The 16,450-nt window shown below is 48.1% G+C and overlaps 1 protein-coding gene across 8 annotated transcripts in view; it reads left to right on the forward strand.

The window, feature by feature from the left end:
* KLC4 (kinesin light chain 4) overlaps positions 1 to 16,450 on the forward strand; it is a 62,066-nt gene that overhangs the window by 37,666 nt on the left and 7,950 nt on the right. For 4 of the 8 annotated variants that reach the window (XM_082217596.1, XM_082217592.1, XM_082217595.1 and 1 more), the window contains exons 12-13: positions 1,289 to 1,397; positions 4,309 to 4,467. In XM_082217596.1, coding sequence (XP_082073722.1) covers positions 1,289 to 1,397; positions 4,309 to 4,467 — 268 coding nt within the window. Of the gene's footprint in view, positions 1 to 1,288; positions 1,398 to 4,308; positions 4,468 to 8,790; positions 11,470 to 16,450 lie in introns of those variants that run through there. The other 4 variants (XM_082217599.1, XM_082217600.1, XM_082217597.1 and 1 more) reach the window with 4 other exon arrangements.

Consider the following 16,450-nt stretch of genomic DNA (forward strand, 5'->3'; position numbering starts at 1 on the left):
AATGTTAAATACTACTGTATTTTTCGCTCTATAGGACACACTTTTTCCTCTCCAAAATTTAAGGGGAAATGTGTGCGAATGCAGGCTGCGTGGCTAAGCCCAAAGCCAGAACAGGGAGAAGGAGCGCTGCGCAGTGCTCCATCTCGCTGTTCTAGCTTGGGGTTAGCTGCGCAAAGCCTCCGCAGGGCAGCGGAGGCTACGAAGCCTGTACGAAGGTGGGGGGAAGGCTGCAACGCTTCCCCCCCCACCAGCCCCACAAGCTCGGGGGACAGCGGGAAGACGTCGGCACCTCTGCGCTGCTCCCTGACCTGGTTTTGAGGCTGGCGGTGGGGGGAAGCAGTGCTTCCCCCCACTGCCAGCCCCAAAGAGCAGGTCGAAAGGAACCCAAAGCCTCCGGAGGCTTCGGGTGAACGCACCTTGAACGCACAGAACGCACCTTGTTTTAGAGGGGGAGAACAAGAAAATCCCCCCCCCCCGTTCTCCCCCTCCTATGGTCTGGTGCATCCTATGGTCCGGTGCGTCCTATAGAGCGAAAAATACGGTGTGTATTAATCCCCAATGAAAATGTACAGGTCCATTAAAACAATACAACAATAAAACAGCAGTTGAAACAGCAGGTCCCTTGTTTAGAGAGGAGCCGGTGGTACGACAGTACTAATGGGGCTTCATATTTTATCGGGAAGAGTTTTCCACAACACTGGTACCACCAGTGAAAAACCCCCCCTTCCCTTCTGCGACTCAAAGGGTTGAATGGAATTGTTGCCCAAGTGCTCCTGTAACAGTTTTTGATCCAGCGGGTGGCTTTACTAATGCGAGGTTCTTATTTTCCAGTTCTCTCCCCCCCCCCCGCCTTCAGAGCACCTCCTTCCTTGAAAATTGGCTCCAGAGAGTTTGGGGGACCCTTCAGAACAGAATGGAAAGTCACATCGGGGTGGGGGATACAGCAGGAAGGGCAAATCAGCAAAAGTCACTTCTTTTCCTTTAGCAGAAGTATCCACTGGATCCAAAAGCCTCCTGTAGTTTCGGATCCCACCCATTTTATTTATTTTTAGCTTTCAACTTCTGCTACTAACATGAATAGGCCCATTTAGGGCCTAATAGCAAGGGGCAAGTACCTCTTTCCTTGTGCAGCATTTTTCTGCGTAATTGCTGGGTAGTATGCAATCTCAGCTATGCAATCTCAGTGTCATGGGAAGTGGGGAGGTGTGTAGACCAGGGCGGCTCAGTGTTCAAGGTATTGCCATGGTAAGCAAGGACTGCTGGCTTCAGTGTTTCCCTTTCTCCTTAGCCCCACAGTGAACACCACTCTGCGAAACTTGGGCGCACTGTACAGGCGTCAGGGCAAGCTGGAGGCTGCGGAAACGCTGGAAGAGTGTGCAGTGCGATCCCGGAGACAGGTAAGGCCAACACCACCCCACGAACAACTTCTTGTGTAAAGGGAACTCTAGGGAGAAGAAAGCAAAAGTTGAGTGTTTCATCTGATTTTTAGATTTTCCAGGCAATTTAAGGCTTTTACGGTGGAGCCTAAACCACTGGCTGTCATCAAATATGTAAAATGCTCTTATAAAGTTCCCTGCTGGTGTTGATTGAGGTGATGTGGCCAGTTGTTTGTCAGTGTGGCTTTTGCTAGAAAGTTGCAGCTCGATATGTTTTATTTCAGGACACTTCCACTTCATCAGCAAAAGAAATCGCAGCAGGCTATAGAATCCGGCCGAAATAATTTACTTGACATTGTCTGGGTTCAGGCAATAAAATCTTGTCTTATTAAGCCGCAGTATGAATGAGCTTCATGCAATTGTAAGCAGCTGCTTTGCTTCCTTACAGGAAAGCAAATTGGGTAATTGTAATTATCCATAATTTCCCTTTATGTCTGTACAGGAAACTATGGTTAATGGCTTCCAAAACCAAGCCAGAACATGAAGCTATGGTTCATGGCTTTACAACGTTGGCTTGTTGGGAAGCCATTAGCCATAGTTCCCAGTTTGGACGTAATGGGAAGCTAACTGTGGCATCCTGACTTGACGAAGGAGTAGAACAGCTGTGTGCGGGTGCACACAGCTCATTCATATCTCAGTCCAAGATTTGATTGCATAAATGCATTGATTGCCTGTCAAGTGCTTGATGACTCCTTTGGAAAAGTTCTGCTTAATCAGAAAATGAGCTTTAGATCATTAATGTAGATCTGTCCAGCTGGTTGGACTGCAATGAATTTATATAGAATTGTGCCCAGGCCATATAGTTGCTCGAAGGCATGAAATGGAAGAGTTTCAGGAACACTCCTTGTATGTATGTTTATTTTTACCCCGGTTTACTTTGGATGTTCTTGATGGTCTCATCTTGATGTCCTAGTCATTTGTTGCCAGGAGCTGAGCTAAGCTCAGTGTGTTTCACAACTGGATCATTTAGATGACTGTGGAATTCAGCATCTGGAGAACATTTGGCTTCATTTTTTTTAAGGCATGTTTTTTTGCCGTTATGGCAGGCATAGGCAAACTCCGGCCCTCCAGATGTTTGGGACAACAATTCTCATTATCCCTGACCATTGGTCCTGTTAGCTAGGGATGATGGGAATTGTAGGCCCAAGCATCTGGAGGGCCAAAGTTAGCCTATGCTTGTGTTATGGCTATGGAAGTGTGGGCAATGTCTGGTGAAGTTTATGTAGTGATGGAGGAAGAGGGTTTTGTTACTGTCCCATTGCTCCGTGCCCCACCCCCGAATAACAAAAGTTGGGGGGGGGAAAGATGTGTGTTGGGCAAATATATGCATATATAAAAAATGTGTATGTAATCCATACAAGCCGTGCAACAGCCATGTTCACAAAACCAAATCTCAGCTTAGCTTCCTGCGGAAAACAGTAGAAGAAAGCTGTTTACCTCTTCTCCTGCTTGTGGGTTTTCCAGGGATATCTGTTTGGTATAGGAGATAGGATTGGACTTCAGGGTCACCTAACATTTTGGGCCCCCATGCACATTTGCAAACCAGAGCAACAGTCGTGAGTACATATTGTCTTAGCTGCAGTAGAATTTCAACGAGTGGAAGGACTGGGGAGCAGACCTTGAGGGCACCCGAGAAACCCTGTGTGGCACATGGGTGCTTGCAAGCGCCATGTAGGCAACCTCGTGACCTTTCATCTGATCCAGGAGGACTGTTTTTGTATGTTCCTAGAAAGTCAAGATACAAAGAAGGCGCATAAAGCCACCTTTGCTCCTCCTCTGTTCCTCCTCTTCCCCTCCCTTCACACAAGCCAATGAGCAAGCCAGGAAACCTTAGTCAGCTATAGCTTCCCAGTACAATGGATGCTCGGGTTGCAAATATGATCCATGTGGGAGGCATGTTCGCAACCCACAGTGCCATGTCTGCGCACGTATGGGTTGCGATTCAGTGCTTGTGTGCATGCGCAAAGCACGATTTAGCATTTCTGTCCATGCGTGACCACCGAAACCTGAAAGTAACCCATTCCGGTACATCCGGGTTTTGGCGCATCCGTAACCCAAAAAAAAGCAACCTGAAGCATCTGTAACCCGAGGTATGACTGTACATCTAAACCGAGGTGGGAGATGGGGTTGTATTCAGCATAGCACTAAGTAGATAGCTCAAAAGCTGCAAGGATTGCTGCTTGTGCAATGGAACTTTATCCATCTCCTTCCCCTGCTTCTCTTTAAATGCCCTCAATCTGTTCTAGGGGTTCCCCCAGTACTCTGGAGCAGATTTTGGGTGGGATGCATGGTGCACCAGAAGGAGGAGATGCAGAGGGGAGAAGAATCCTGCAGTGGTAGCAGTAATCCTTGCACTGACAGGATAGTTTAGTTGAAGACCACTCATGATTAGTGGCTTCCAAACAAGCCAGAATATGAAGCCACAATTAAAGTTAAATTAATACCCCAACTTGTGTTGAAGCCATTAACCATCACTTCCTAGTTCAGATGTTAGCTGAAAAGTTGGGTTGCTCACTCACGTGAAGGGAGGAGCGAAGTGGGAATAAAGGGGCATATTTTGGCTTAGGAAGCTAAGATCTGATTCTGCAAATGTGGCCAGTGTCTTGGTGCAGAACTTGGCATGCGTACAATGGTGGGATCCAGGAAGCGAAAGGGCAACTCTATAGTCTTTCCAATCTCCTTCCTGAACACCTTTCTGTCTCCACCCAAAATCGCCACCAGAAAAAAATTAACACACATGACCTTTTGGTGTGTTAACGGCCAGGAAGCAAGGAAGTGTTTTAGATCTCTAGGAAACGTTTGAGGGGCTCTGCGCTTCCCTTGCCCACCCTCAACCCCCATGTCTCTTTGTTTTGTGCTTGTCCCCTTGCAGGGCATTGACCCCATTAACCAGACCAAGGTGGTAGAGATTCTGAAAGAGGGCGACGGCTCCGAGAGGCGGAGGAGCCGAGACAGCCTGGGGGGCAGCGTCAAGTATGAGAGCGCCACAGATGGTAGCGAGGAAGTGAGTATGGGCGTGGAATGGAACGGGGTAAGTACAAGTCCACCATCAAGACCCGCCTAGCCCGGCCGAGAGAGGCAGAGGGCAGCAAACTCTACCCAGAGCTGTTCTTTCTTTTTTGTCCGCCAATTGCTGCCCCTGCCGTCTCGGGGAGCTGATGGCCTGTCGTGGCATGCCCACCTCCATCCATCCTCTTGCATGCTCCCTGCCCGCTCCTCTTAATTGCCGGGTAGCCAGACTCAGGAAGGGAGCTCTTCCCATCTTAGTTCTCACCACTCAACTCAGAAAGTAGTATCTCCCGTCCCCCAGTTTCTTTAGGTGGGGGAGTGGGCGGAAGTAAGAGCAGAAGCCACTGATTGTAGGTGCTTTGATCTCCTCTACTAACATCCTACGGTGCTGCTCTCCCCTGATCTGTTGCAGGGACAAGGGACGGGGAGGGAAAGAAGGTTGTTTCGCTTCCCAGGAGATAACTTCGCTCTCGGAGCGAAGAGCGTAAAGGGCTTTGTTTCGGTTAGGGTCCTAGGGCTGCCGCCATCCAGGAAAATGGATGTTTATGGGGTAGGGTGTGTATGTGTGTATACGTGTGTGTTGTGTGTGTGTGTTGTGTGTGTGTGTGTGTTCAGCATCTGAAGGACATGCCAAGAGGCACTGGAATGAATGTGTGAAGACTCAAAGGCATATCTACCTCGAAACTTTGAGGCCACAAGAGGCCACAAACACACCACAACTGCATTTTCTATAGGCGAGTACAGTGGTACCTCTGGTTAAGTACTTAATTCGTTCCGGAGGTCCGTACTTAACCTGAAACTGTTCTTAACCTGAAGCACCACTTTAGCTAATGGGGCCTCCTGCTGCCGCCGCGCCGCCGGAGCCCGATTTCTGTTCTTATCCTGAAGCAAAGTTCTTAACCTGAAGCACTATTTCTGGGTTAGCGGAGTGTGTAACCTGAAGCGTATGTAACCTGAGGTACCACTGTATGAGTTAGAGCAGGTAACCTCCTTCTCTGCCCTCCTCCTCCTTTGTTGACCACTGGATTGGTCTTTTATCAACAAGAGGATTTAGCTTCTTCCTATATGCAGCCTGTTTCCTAACAGAGTGCTTGGGGCTGGGTGGACTGGTGGGACATCGTCTCTGGCGAGTAGCAGGATCCTAAGAGATTTCAGCTAGTGGCAACATTACTATGTCCATGTAACAAGTGAGATTTGGTGGAAGAATATGAGCCTTCACGAAAAGCATTTTGACTCTGCCTGGTTTTGGTTTTGGGTCTCGAAGACTGGTGCTTAGACCTGTTGTCTCTCCTTGGCTTAGGGAGAAGTGTGTTTCGTAGCCACTCCGAGTTGGGGAAGGTGTGTGAGGATGCGTAGCTTGCCTCAATGCAGCCTTTAAGCATGTTTGTTCCTTTGGGGTTCTCCATCAGATGCAGCTAGCAGCAAGGACTTTGACCTAGATGAAGGATGAGGAGGGACTTACCGACCCATTGTTTTAATGCTTTGGTTACATTTAACTTGCACTCTTTCCATCGCTCACTAACTCTCCATCCTCTCTGCAGCTGCTCGCTTGCTTGCATGCGCCTCTCCATCCCCCATCTATCGCAGGCACATTGCCATGACAGCCAATCAGCGCCAAGGTGTCTTGCAATCTTGATTGTGGATTGTACCTAAAAGGCAGTACGTGAACAAAAACTGTAAGAGAATGCGAGGACCCCATAGAAACTTGGGGGGAAAGGAGTGTATAGAACTCCCTAATCCTAAAAGGCTTAAGTCCTCATTCTTTACTTTTTCAGAGAATGACACTTCCCTCTTGGAATGAAGACTGACGTGGTATTTTAAGAGCAGTCACAGGCCCCCTTCCCCTCCGCCCACCATGCGATTCTAGCTTTGTGATTTGCAGCTTGCATTGTGGACGTACAGTCTAGCTAGCTGAACAGTCACCTGATCAGCCTTCCCCTCTTCTCAGACGTCATTCAAAGGGAGAGCCTACCACCTCATCAAATACAGGGCTCTTGTGATCCAGTGGAGGCTTCCACTGGACTGGATGAGGGGGTTAATTGTTTGCCATTTCCCTCTTAGCCCTGTATCCTCCAGCACCATTTTGGTCTGGAGATTCCATCGCAGATTTTCAGGAAATATAGGGGGTTGCAAGTTGAAGGAAGAATTAGCAAAAGTTCTCATCTTCCTCTCTCCCCACCCACCCTGCCATATACATTTATTATTCATTTAACCAGAAAATCCACAAACCAATATTTTGAAAAAGAGTTCCAAAACCTTTCCAGGAATAGGGAGAGGTGGGTGGATGATTTCTGAGATCATTAGAAGATGAAGGTGGTATATAAGTTAAATAAATAAATAGAAAGTCATGAGGACCAGTTCCTCCACAACTTGGGTGCCAGTTTTTCAGTGGTACGTTTTGTATTTAGTCTGGAAAGGGCGCTTTCAAACTACTTCCTTCCGCTCTTCAAATGTTGCGTTTGTCTTCATTCTTAGGCTAGTGTCCCTTGCAAGCTATGACTGGGGCTACCCTTTGTTCTGAGGCTGGCTTCCCCAACCTGGTGCCCCCTAGAAGTTGTCAGACTCCCAACTCGCATCAGCCTCAGCCTGCGTGGCTAAACGTTGGGGATGACAGGGACTGCAGTCCAGCAACTTCTGGAGGGCATCAGCTTGAGGAAGGCTGTTCTGATCTATTCCACCTCCTGGAAAAAAAGGACTGCCTGTCCCCCCCCCCTTTTATATAGCTATCTCTAGGGCTTAGGGTGGTGGGCTTCATCCCTGAGGAAGAGCCGGTAATTCAGATGCTGGTTTCCTCTGTAGTCATGTCTGTACTGTGAGCCTACATTGCAGTAGTATTTCTATATTCTTGAATGCTCTTCTTGCTGCAGAGGCCACACTCTTATGCTACAAACCCTTCCCTCTCTCATTGCATGTTTCTTTAGATCAGGGTTTCCCAAACATGGGTCTCCAGCTGTTCTTAGACTACAACTTCCATCACCCCTAGCCAGCAGGACCCGTGTTCAGGGATGATGGGAACTGCAGTCCGAAAACAACTGGAGACCCAAGTTTGGGAAACCTTGCTTTAGATGTTCAAGATGGTGGATCAGCTTGCTTGAGCCTTAAAGGGTTGCCAGTGACATGGATCAGATAGAACTTCCTTCTCCAGCTGAATGGAGGCAGGGCCATCTGAGAGCTATTGATGGAGAGCCTAAGGAGCCACTCCAGAAAAGGGCTGAAACTTGCAGCTGCCCAAATTCCCTAGAATCTTAAAAACAACTGACTGAGATAAGGCACTAAGCCCTGCTACTGCCATACTTCTTTTCAGTTCAAACTGTATTCCGGTGAGAACTGAGCTTCCTTGGATTCTGGATTCTGGAAGATAGGGTTCCCACTGCCACCAGTTGCCTCCTAAAACGTTCTCACTGAAATTATGTGCTTGGTTTACATTGGACAAATGTGAGGCCTTGCTAGCCTGCCCACCATCTCTCATGAGCCGAGCATGTACTCTAGAGTGCTTCCCAGAATTCTCAGGACGATCCGCTTAGCATTACGTTAAATGGAACCCGATCCATTTAGCTCACGGGGTCAAGGAGATGGATTCTGGAAAGGAGCAAAGGAGCAGCATTTTCTTTGAGAAACAGAATATGTCCTTTCATGTTAGCCACTCCCCCTCCTTTCCTTTCCCCTCTAAACCCTCCCACCCCTCCATATTAGACTGGTAATAGCAAGAGATGTTGGAATAACTGAGGGAGACTTCATTTATGCAGCTGCAATCTAGTGTTTCTTCCTTGCACTAGGCAGTCTTCTCCAACCCTGGCGTCCTCTGAATGTTTTGGACTACAATACTGATCAGCCCCTGGCTGATGGGTGTTGTTGTCCAAAGCATTCAGAGGATGGCAGGATTGGCAAAGGGTCTGGTTACTGCCCCGAGGTCCCATGACTAAGCAAAGCCCTATGCCGTGAATATTTCGAAGCACCCTTTAGCCAGTCGCATGTTGCCCGAGGAAATTCCTTGCCCCTCACCCACCAATAATAAAAATAAAAATAAAATTTTATTTATATCCCGCCCTCCCCAGCCAAAGCCGGGCTCAGAGCGGCTAACAACAGTAAAATAATACAGCATTCTGAAATCAATTCATTATAAAATCAGTTCAAATCAAATTAATGGCAACTATTGGGCTAGAGTTCTGTGAGGATTATAAAGGGCAGCTGTGTGATTTCCTCCCCACCCCACTGACCTGCAGTCGTTTGCTCCCCATGCTTGTACCATTGGCTTGTATCTCCCTTCCCTCCTTTTTGTTTGGGGTTGTTGTGCATCCTCACTATGGCCTTGTAAAATTTTGTCTTTCTCCTCTCTGTGCACTAGGCTTAAATGCCTCCTGAGACTCCTTCCTCCCCACCACCACACACACAAACAAACCCTACCCCACCCCTTCACCACAATCGCCCGGATGTTTGTCTGCCGCCCCTTCTGGCTTTCTTCCTCCAAGCCACCCCTCCCCTCCTTCCACCGTTCCTGCTCTCCTTGGCAAGGACTCCACGGCAGTCCCCAACCCCAACCCGGCGGGCACCGAGGAGTGGAACGGCACCCACAGAGGAACATCCAGCTGGCTGCACCCTGGTTCTACCGCTACCATGTCAACCGGCAAGAGAGAGCAGGAAGAAACTCCACGAATCCGCCATTTTGCCCCACCCCTTCCCCTCCGCCAGTGCAGGACTTTGGCAGAACTCCTTGTGACTTCCTCCGTTCTCTTTCCTGTGTCTTAACGGGGGCCCTCGACGAAAGTCTTCTGCAGTCTGAAGAGGTCCTTGCTGCCCATCTCTCTGCCCTTCTCCTCCTCCTGGCTTCCTTCCACCGTCTCCCACCATCCCTCTCCTTGCCTTCTAGCATAACTCAGATTTTTCTGCTTCCCATTTTAGCTCTCCTCCCACCCCGCCTTGCCCTTCTCTCTGCCTCCTTCCCCCTCCACTTTCCCTTGAAGCCAGAGCAGATGGTGGGGAGGCAGGGTAGACATTGGGATGTATGTGTTTCTCACCCCTAGCTTCGGATGGCAGGGAAAGTTAGGGAGATGGGCGAATTGTATTCTGTGCCAGGGATGAGGAGTGTGTGGCCCTCCTGATGTTGTTGGGTTCCCCAGCCTTCATGGCCAGGGGTCAGGGATGATGGGAGTTGTAGTCCAATAACCCCCATCCTTGTTCCGTGCTCTGTTTTCCTTTCCTGTTCATCTGGTCATGTCCGGGATGCCTAAATGGCATTTGTATGCCGCAGGTAAAGGCCTTGCAGCCACCTTCTCATAGGGATTGGGCCTGTCCAGATGGGGATGGAAGAAGCTTCAGGCTTGTGTCCATTCTCCTTGCTGATGGATCCTCTTAGCCTATTCTTGCAGGGTAAAGAAAGAAATGGGGCACATTGTATGAAAATAAAAATACTGACGGACATGCCAGGGCAAAAGTGTGAGATGCAGAAGCGTGAGATGTGACTTCCTAATGAGGACCTTGTTTTAAATGAGCTGGGCATAGTCCGTCTCCTGTGTGGCATGGAGACATTGGAGGAGGGTAGGCTAGAGGGGCTGCAACCGTCATGGATAGCGTTTTCATGGCCTATCCAGTACTGCCCCCTCTGATTAAACTTTTGGTCTGGACTTCCCCTGCCAGTCTAGCACTACAAGACGCCTGCATTTCAGAAGAAACAGCCTCTCTAGGACTCTGAACCCAGGAACATTTCCTCACACAGTTCCTTTTTTTCGCAACAGGAGGGATAATCGCAGACAAGGGTGACTCAACTGCCTCTGCTTCGTTGCCGCTGCTCTTGTTGTGCAGCGGGGGTGGCAAAACGGGACTGCATATTTGCACCTCTTTTATTTATTGTCATGAATGTAAAAGATTTAACCTTGCTGTGGTTTATCACTGGAGATCGCAAGGTCCCAGCCAAATGTCACACACAGACACACACACACACAAAATCCACCCTGAAACCCACACCAAATGGGTGTGTTTGTAGCAATTGTAGCTGCTACTTATTTTAGAAGCCTGGCTAAGCAAGAGGGAGAGAGGGTTGGAACTGCACATCCTTGTATAAAAAGGCCGAGATCTAAGGCTCTTGCATGCAAGACAGCGAGGAGCAGAGGCAGGCAGAAATAGAAGGCCTCGGTTTTAAGGTGACAGTAGGTCAGCCCATTGCGATGGGGCATTGGGGAATATTTTAAGGGATGGGGAAGGGAATTTCTGGTTGGAGCATGGAAGTGTACAGTGGAAGTGTGGGAGAGACGTGCAGTCCTACACGTTTATATAGAAGCGCGTCTCACTGTGCTCATTGGCACTTATTCCCAGGTACGTAAGATTTCAGCCTTGGTGGCAGCCATGCCACTGAATACATGAGGGTGTAGCTTTGTAGGGAGCTGAGAGAGCCATTTGGGGTGAGGAGGAGGAGGAGAGAGAGAGTTCCCTTGGGAACTGGGGCGTACAGCGGGACTTGCAGTGTGTTGTCAGAATTTATTTTTTCTTTTTTTAATGAGGTGGGGATTTAAATGTAGACTGTGAAAAGGGGCACGTTGTTGGAGAGAATACCGGAAGGGATTTGTTGAGTAGAAAGCAAAGTCTGGGGAAGTGCTGGAGAGAAGTCCACTTGCATGCAGAGCATTTATTTTTTGGCCCATTTTACATCGTGGAAACCTATATGGCCAGTATTGGTCGGGGCCAAATCCAAATTGGACAGAGCAAGGACACACACACACACAGAGCATTCATGCATTTCCACGCACTCACTTCAAAAAACTATCCTGGTTCTGTCACCCTTCTCCTCCCTCCATCCACCCATTTCCCCTGCCTGCCCTCTTGTAGTCAAACAGCCAGGGCTGAGTTGACAACGCAGGAGGACGTTGCTGTATCCCTGCATCTTCATCTTGCTGTGCTTCTTCGCTGAGAATAGGACCCCCTTTCTCAGCGCACAGTGAAGAAGCCAAGCCGCCGAGTGTTGCAGGAAGAGAGCAAGCTCCCTTTTACGTTGCCAGCTCGGTGGGCCTGCTTCCCCCACTTCTCAGCTGTTTCACACCAATCCGCTGCTCAACCAATCCGCAGCGAGCATCTGAGAGGCAGTGGAAATGGGGCTGTGGAGGAGGCGGGGAGTAGGACTTGCGGGGGAAGCCGATTGGCCAAGTGGGAAAGCCTGGCAGGCCGTATTTGGCCCACAGGCCGAAGTTCTCCACCCCTGGTGCAGAGGGTCTAGCAGTGTCTGAGGGGAAATCTGGGCGCTGGGATTTTCTGGGCTCTGGTTTCTAAGGGAGACAGTTAATTCATCCCTTGTACTGGTGCTGGACGTATAATAACTCCTTTATGTTTCTGAAGGGGAGTCAGGCGCTTTGATCCTCCTCCAAGGCATGCAGCTGTGAGGGAATTTTCCCCCTTCAGCTCTCCTACCCATGCATAGCTTTTGTGGCTGTTTTTGATGTGATTTGGTGTTCTCGTGAGTATAGCTGGCTTTAAAAGAAGACGGCGACTAGGTAACGTTTATAAATTAGAATTAGGGCTAGGTGTTAGGTAAGAGGTATGCACCCTTTTTGCTCCAGCAGCCCATAACCATAGAGTGATGGAAATGAACCATAAGAGTGTGCCGTTATTGTCCTGTGCTGTTATTTCTGGAGCTGCTGGAGGCAGGATGCAGGTCAAGGGAGTGCCTGCCCCGAAAAGGATGCTCTCGGCTGGAGCTGTGTGGCAGGACAGTCTGAAGGCTCTTGGGCCTAAATGCCTCTTGGGGCTCCTTTCGGGAAGTCCTTTGCAGCCACAGCGGAACTTTTTTGCTTTTTTTGCCTGTCTGATTCTGAAAAGGGGCAGCTTAATGCATGTCTGGGGCATGGCAGCTCTTGCCTCCCCATAAAGGGAGCCGGTAGGGAGAGGTGTAACCAACCCACCCAGAGACAACGCAAGCCGCAGTTGCTAAGAGCCTATTGATGCTTCTTTTACACCTGGTTGTGGTTCTGCCCTGCACCGAGTGGGGAGGTGGAGCCTGTCCCAGGATGCTGTGAAGATGCCTCTGGAGCCCGTCCTGGGAAGCTGCTTCCAGGGCCTCCCCTTAGAGCGACGGAGCCTCGATCAGCTCTCTGCCCAGCTCTGCATTTTGCCTTGCACTGGGGCTGTCCACAAGCCTTTTTAAAAAATAAAAATAAAATAGCACTAGCTGGGGGTGCTAAAAGTGTGTTCTACTTTCTGCCTTTGGCGCATACTTGGTGCTTTCCTTTAATGTTGTGAACTGATTTACCTCCAATTAAAGGCAGAAGGACCTGATCCCCTTCTTCTCCGTGACTCTTTTCACCATGCCGCCGCTCTTCTTACTCTTTTAAGAGAATTGCTGTCTCTTTCCTCCAAGGGCAAATCTTTATAGGCTTCTACACGCTGCAAATGCTATGTTGTGGAAAGCAGGCAGCAAACTGGCCTTAGGTATGTGTGTAAAGTATGAATGAAGTGTGTGTGTGTGTGTGTGTGTGTGTGTGTGTGACTGACTGAGTGATTATTATGGAGCAAGTAAGGGGAAAGGATTTGCTATTCCCTGTGCAGTAGCCACCGTGTATAAAGTCACTCTGTCAAACAGAAGGGAAAAATGAAAGCTTTAAGAAGACCTGTTGTTTTTTTGTTCAGAATTATTGCTTACCCATACAGTCTAAGGTTCAGTGGGTCTGAGAATCTGCACCTCTAAGGGAAAATGCTGCATCAGGCATTTATAGGAATAATAAAATATGAACCGTTGCTGCAGGACAGCAGCATGCATGTAATTCAGCAGTGGACCTGAATTCATTCCCACTTTCCGGCACTATATTGTCTCTCTCACTTACCCTACCTGTCCTTGTGCCTTCCTAGGCATCACTGTACTCCAGCACCGCAAGAAAGTAAAAATATTTGAGGAGTATAAAGCAAAGCAAAACTGCTCAAATGTTTTCAGTCACCCAAACGCTTCGCCCACCAAGGGAAAAAAGAATGAGTCTTCCTCCCTTAGGAGAACTGGGATATATTAGTTTCATTTGTAATAATGTTCGTGATGGGAATACCAGGTTGGATCAGCTCACCAGTAAAGCATTTCTTGTCTGCTTTTCTAAAAACACAAGGCAGGGTAAAGAAGTAAGATTGTATATTCTTTTGACCTTAAGTTGTTGGTAGGATTCAACCAGGAAAGTTCTTCCTACCATGGAGTTGTATTGATGAGAGAAGCATCATATGTGAGATATCCTATCAAAAACACTAAATTTGGGGGTAGGGTGTAGATTTTTTTGCATTTTGTAAGGTGAAATGGTGGAAAAATCTTGGGGGTGTGCAGCACATTTGACTGCCCCTGCCTAAAGAACAAGCATTCTTGATTTTATTTACTATGTTTATATCTAGTATTCTAGTTAACCAGAGGCTGATAATGTTGACCTTTAAAAGTAGCTGGCATCAAAAGACCATAAGAAGAGCCCAGCTTTGTTTTTGTTTTTAATTAGGTCTAAGGCAAGTAAGGGGACGCGGGTGGCACTGTAGGTTAAACCACAGAGCCTAGGACTTGCTGATCAGAAGGTTGGCGGTTCGAATCCCCACAACGGGGTGAGCTCCCGTTGCTCAGTCCCTGCTCCTGACAACCTAGCAGTTTGAAAGCACAACCAAGTGCAAGTAGATAAATAGGTACCATTCCGGCGGGAAGGTAAACGGTGTTTCCATGCGCTTATCTGGTTCGTCAGAAGTGGCTTAGTCATGCTGGCCACATGACCCAGAAGCTGTACGCCGGCTCCCTCGGCCAATAAAGCGAGATGAGCGCCGCAACCGCAGAGTGGGTCATGACTGGACCTAATGGTCAGGGGTCAGTGCTTTCCCTGCGAATGCATACTCTTTACCACTGAATTGGAGCAAACAACAATCCACGGAAAACCTGAATTGCCGTTTGTTCCATTTTGGCGATAAAGAGCGGGTTCTCATGGTAAAAGTGCCAAGGCAAAAACAAAAAATGGACTCTGACCATGCACTTTATAGTGTGGACCTCCTGGGCCTAGAAAATGTGAGGCAAAAGGTAAGTATGAATGATCCCTGCGTGACCTTTGCTTAAACATACCTTCAATTGTGGGAAGCTCTGAAGTTCCTGTGCTGCTTTCAATTCTGTCCCTTTGCAGATGAATCCCAATTCTTTATTCTCTGCTTAATACATATTCCTGTTTGATGCCAACATGTGGCTGGCTTGCCATCCCATGGAAATGGTCCCCTTAGCTCAACTCATAAAGTGACCCATATGGTACCTAGGAGGAAATCTGGAGCATCCTTTTGATTCAGGCCAATGGCCCATCTAGTCTAGCATCCTGGTTTCTCAGCGGCCAGTCAGATTCCTGTGGGAAACCCGCAAGCAGGACCCAAACACAAGGTATTCAGAAGGATTACTGCCTCCAGCTGTGGAGGCAGATCATAGCTAATGCTCCTAGTAGCCATTGATAGATTTATCCCCCATGAATTTGTCTAATCATCTTTTGAAGCCACCTGCTACGTGGCTACAAATAATATATAATAAACCTGGCCAATTTTTCTGTAGCCTCACAGTGTAATCCTACTTCTACCCAGAAGTAAAATGCCATTGACTTCAAAGGGACTTGCTCCGAAGTAAGTGAACATAGGATTGCAGCTTTCAGTAGAGTTCCTGTGCATGCTACCTGGGTATAAGCCACTTGAACCCAGCGGACCTCACTTTTGAGTCGAGAGGCATACAACTGTTAGCTCAGTAAAGCAGAGACGAAAATCAACATGAAGCTAACGTGAGCTACAATGGCAGCTAGCTCAAACATTGCGGAAGGATTTAATGAAATTATGTGCTTCTAATCCGAGTACTTAAGAGGTTTGCATGTAAAAGCCAGATGGAACTCTTGTGAGCAAAAACAAACACCTGACTTCTCTTGGGCTATAAAGCTGGAAAAGATCAGCTCTTGTGTATAAATCCTTAAATGTGCTGATGAACGGTACCCATGCCATACATGGGTATTCTCAAGGCCAAACACAGCTGCAGAAGAAAGACTGAAAGCAATTCCAAATAATCAGGACAAAACTGAGCCCCAACATGAAATGTTACAAAACTCCAGGAGCTTACAAGTAATGGTCACGGAGCATACTTACAGCAAAAAACAATACCTCATCTTGTACAACCATGGCGCCCATTCACGCTGTTTTGTACAAATACAATGGCAATGAAAAGAAAGGTTTGTTTGTTGTGGCATAGCCAGTCAAGAAACTGGTTGCATCTTTCCTGAGCTTCCTTTGCCCTCTCTATAGCAGGGGTCTTCCCCTTCTGAAACAATTGGAGGGGGAGCCTGGGTGAATGGCTGTGGGCAATAAAGCCAGTGGGAATGCCCAAATCTGTGGGAATATTCCACAGAGTTTGGAATCCAGTTTATACTAACAGATCTATTTAGCTGAAAAGTACATGAGTGGGGGGTTGGTAGATCACTGCCTTCTGAAGGTAAGGATCTGATCAAGATAACTGGTTTTTCACAACTCCAGCACCTACTCCCATTTGTTTCCAGACCTTCCAGCATCTATCCAAACTATAGCCTGCTGCTGTGTGTGTTAATACTCACAAAAAAGTTCCCATGAGTGGTATCAAGTCCTGACCCAGCCCACAAACACCTTCTTTGGCATGTATAGGTGTTGATGTCCCCACAACACTAAGTTACATAGTTGGCGAAGACCTCAACGAAAGATCCAGCTTTCCAGAGAATCTGCAATGCAGCCTAGCAGGTGTCCATAGCCAGGAAAAAAAAAAACATTCTGTGGCATAAACTGTGCTGTAGAACCTCCCTATAAGCTACAGCAGGGTTGTAAAATGTGTGGCCCTCAAGGTGATGTTTGAGTCAACTCCCATCAGTCCCAGCCAGCATGGCCAGGGATGGTGTTCAGAAGCCCCTGAAGATTCCCATCCGTGAGCTAGGGCATCTTCATGCATCTCTTCCATGCCCTACCTGCAGCAGAACTTAGGCCGGGGGTTGCCAAACTTTTTGGGCCATTGGACATGTTTGGTAATTTGAGAAAGT

This window comes from Podarcis vaucheri (assembly GCF_965113315.1).
Source record: "Podarcis vaucheri genome assembly, chromosome: 3".
Classification (NCBI taxonomy): Eukaryota; Metazoa; Chordata; class Lepidosauria; order Squamata; family Lacertidae; genus Podarcis; species Podarcis vaucheri.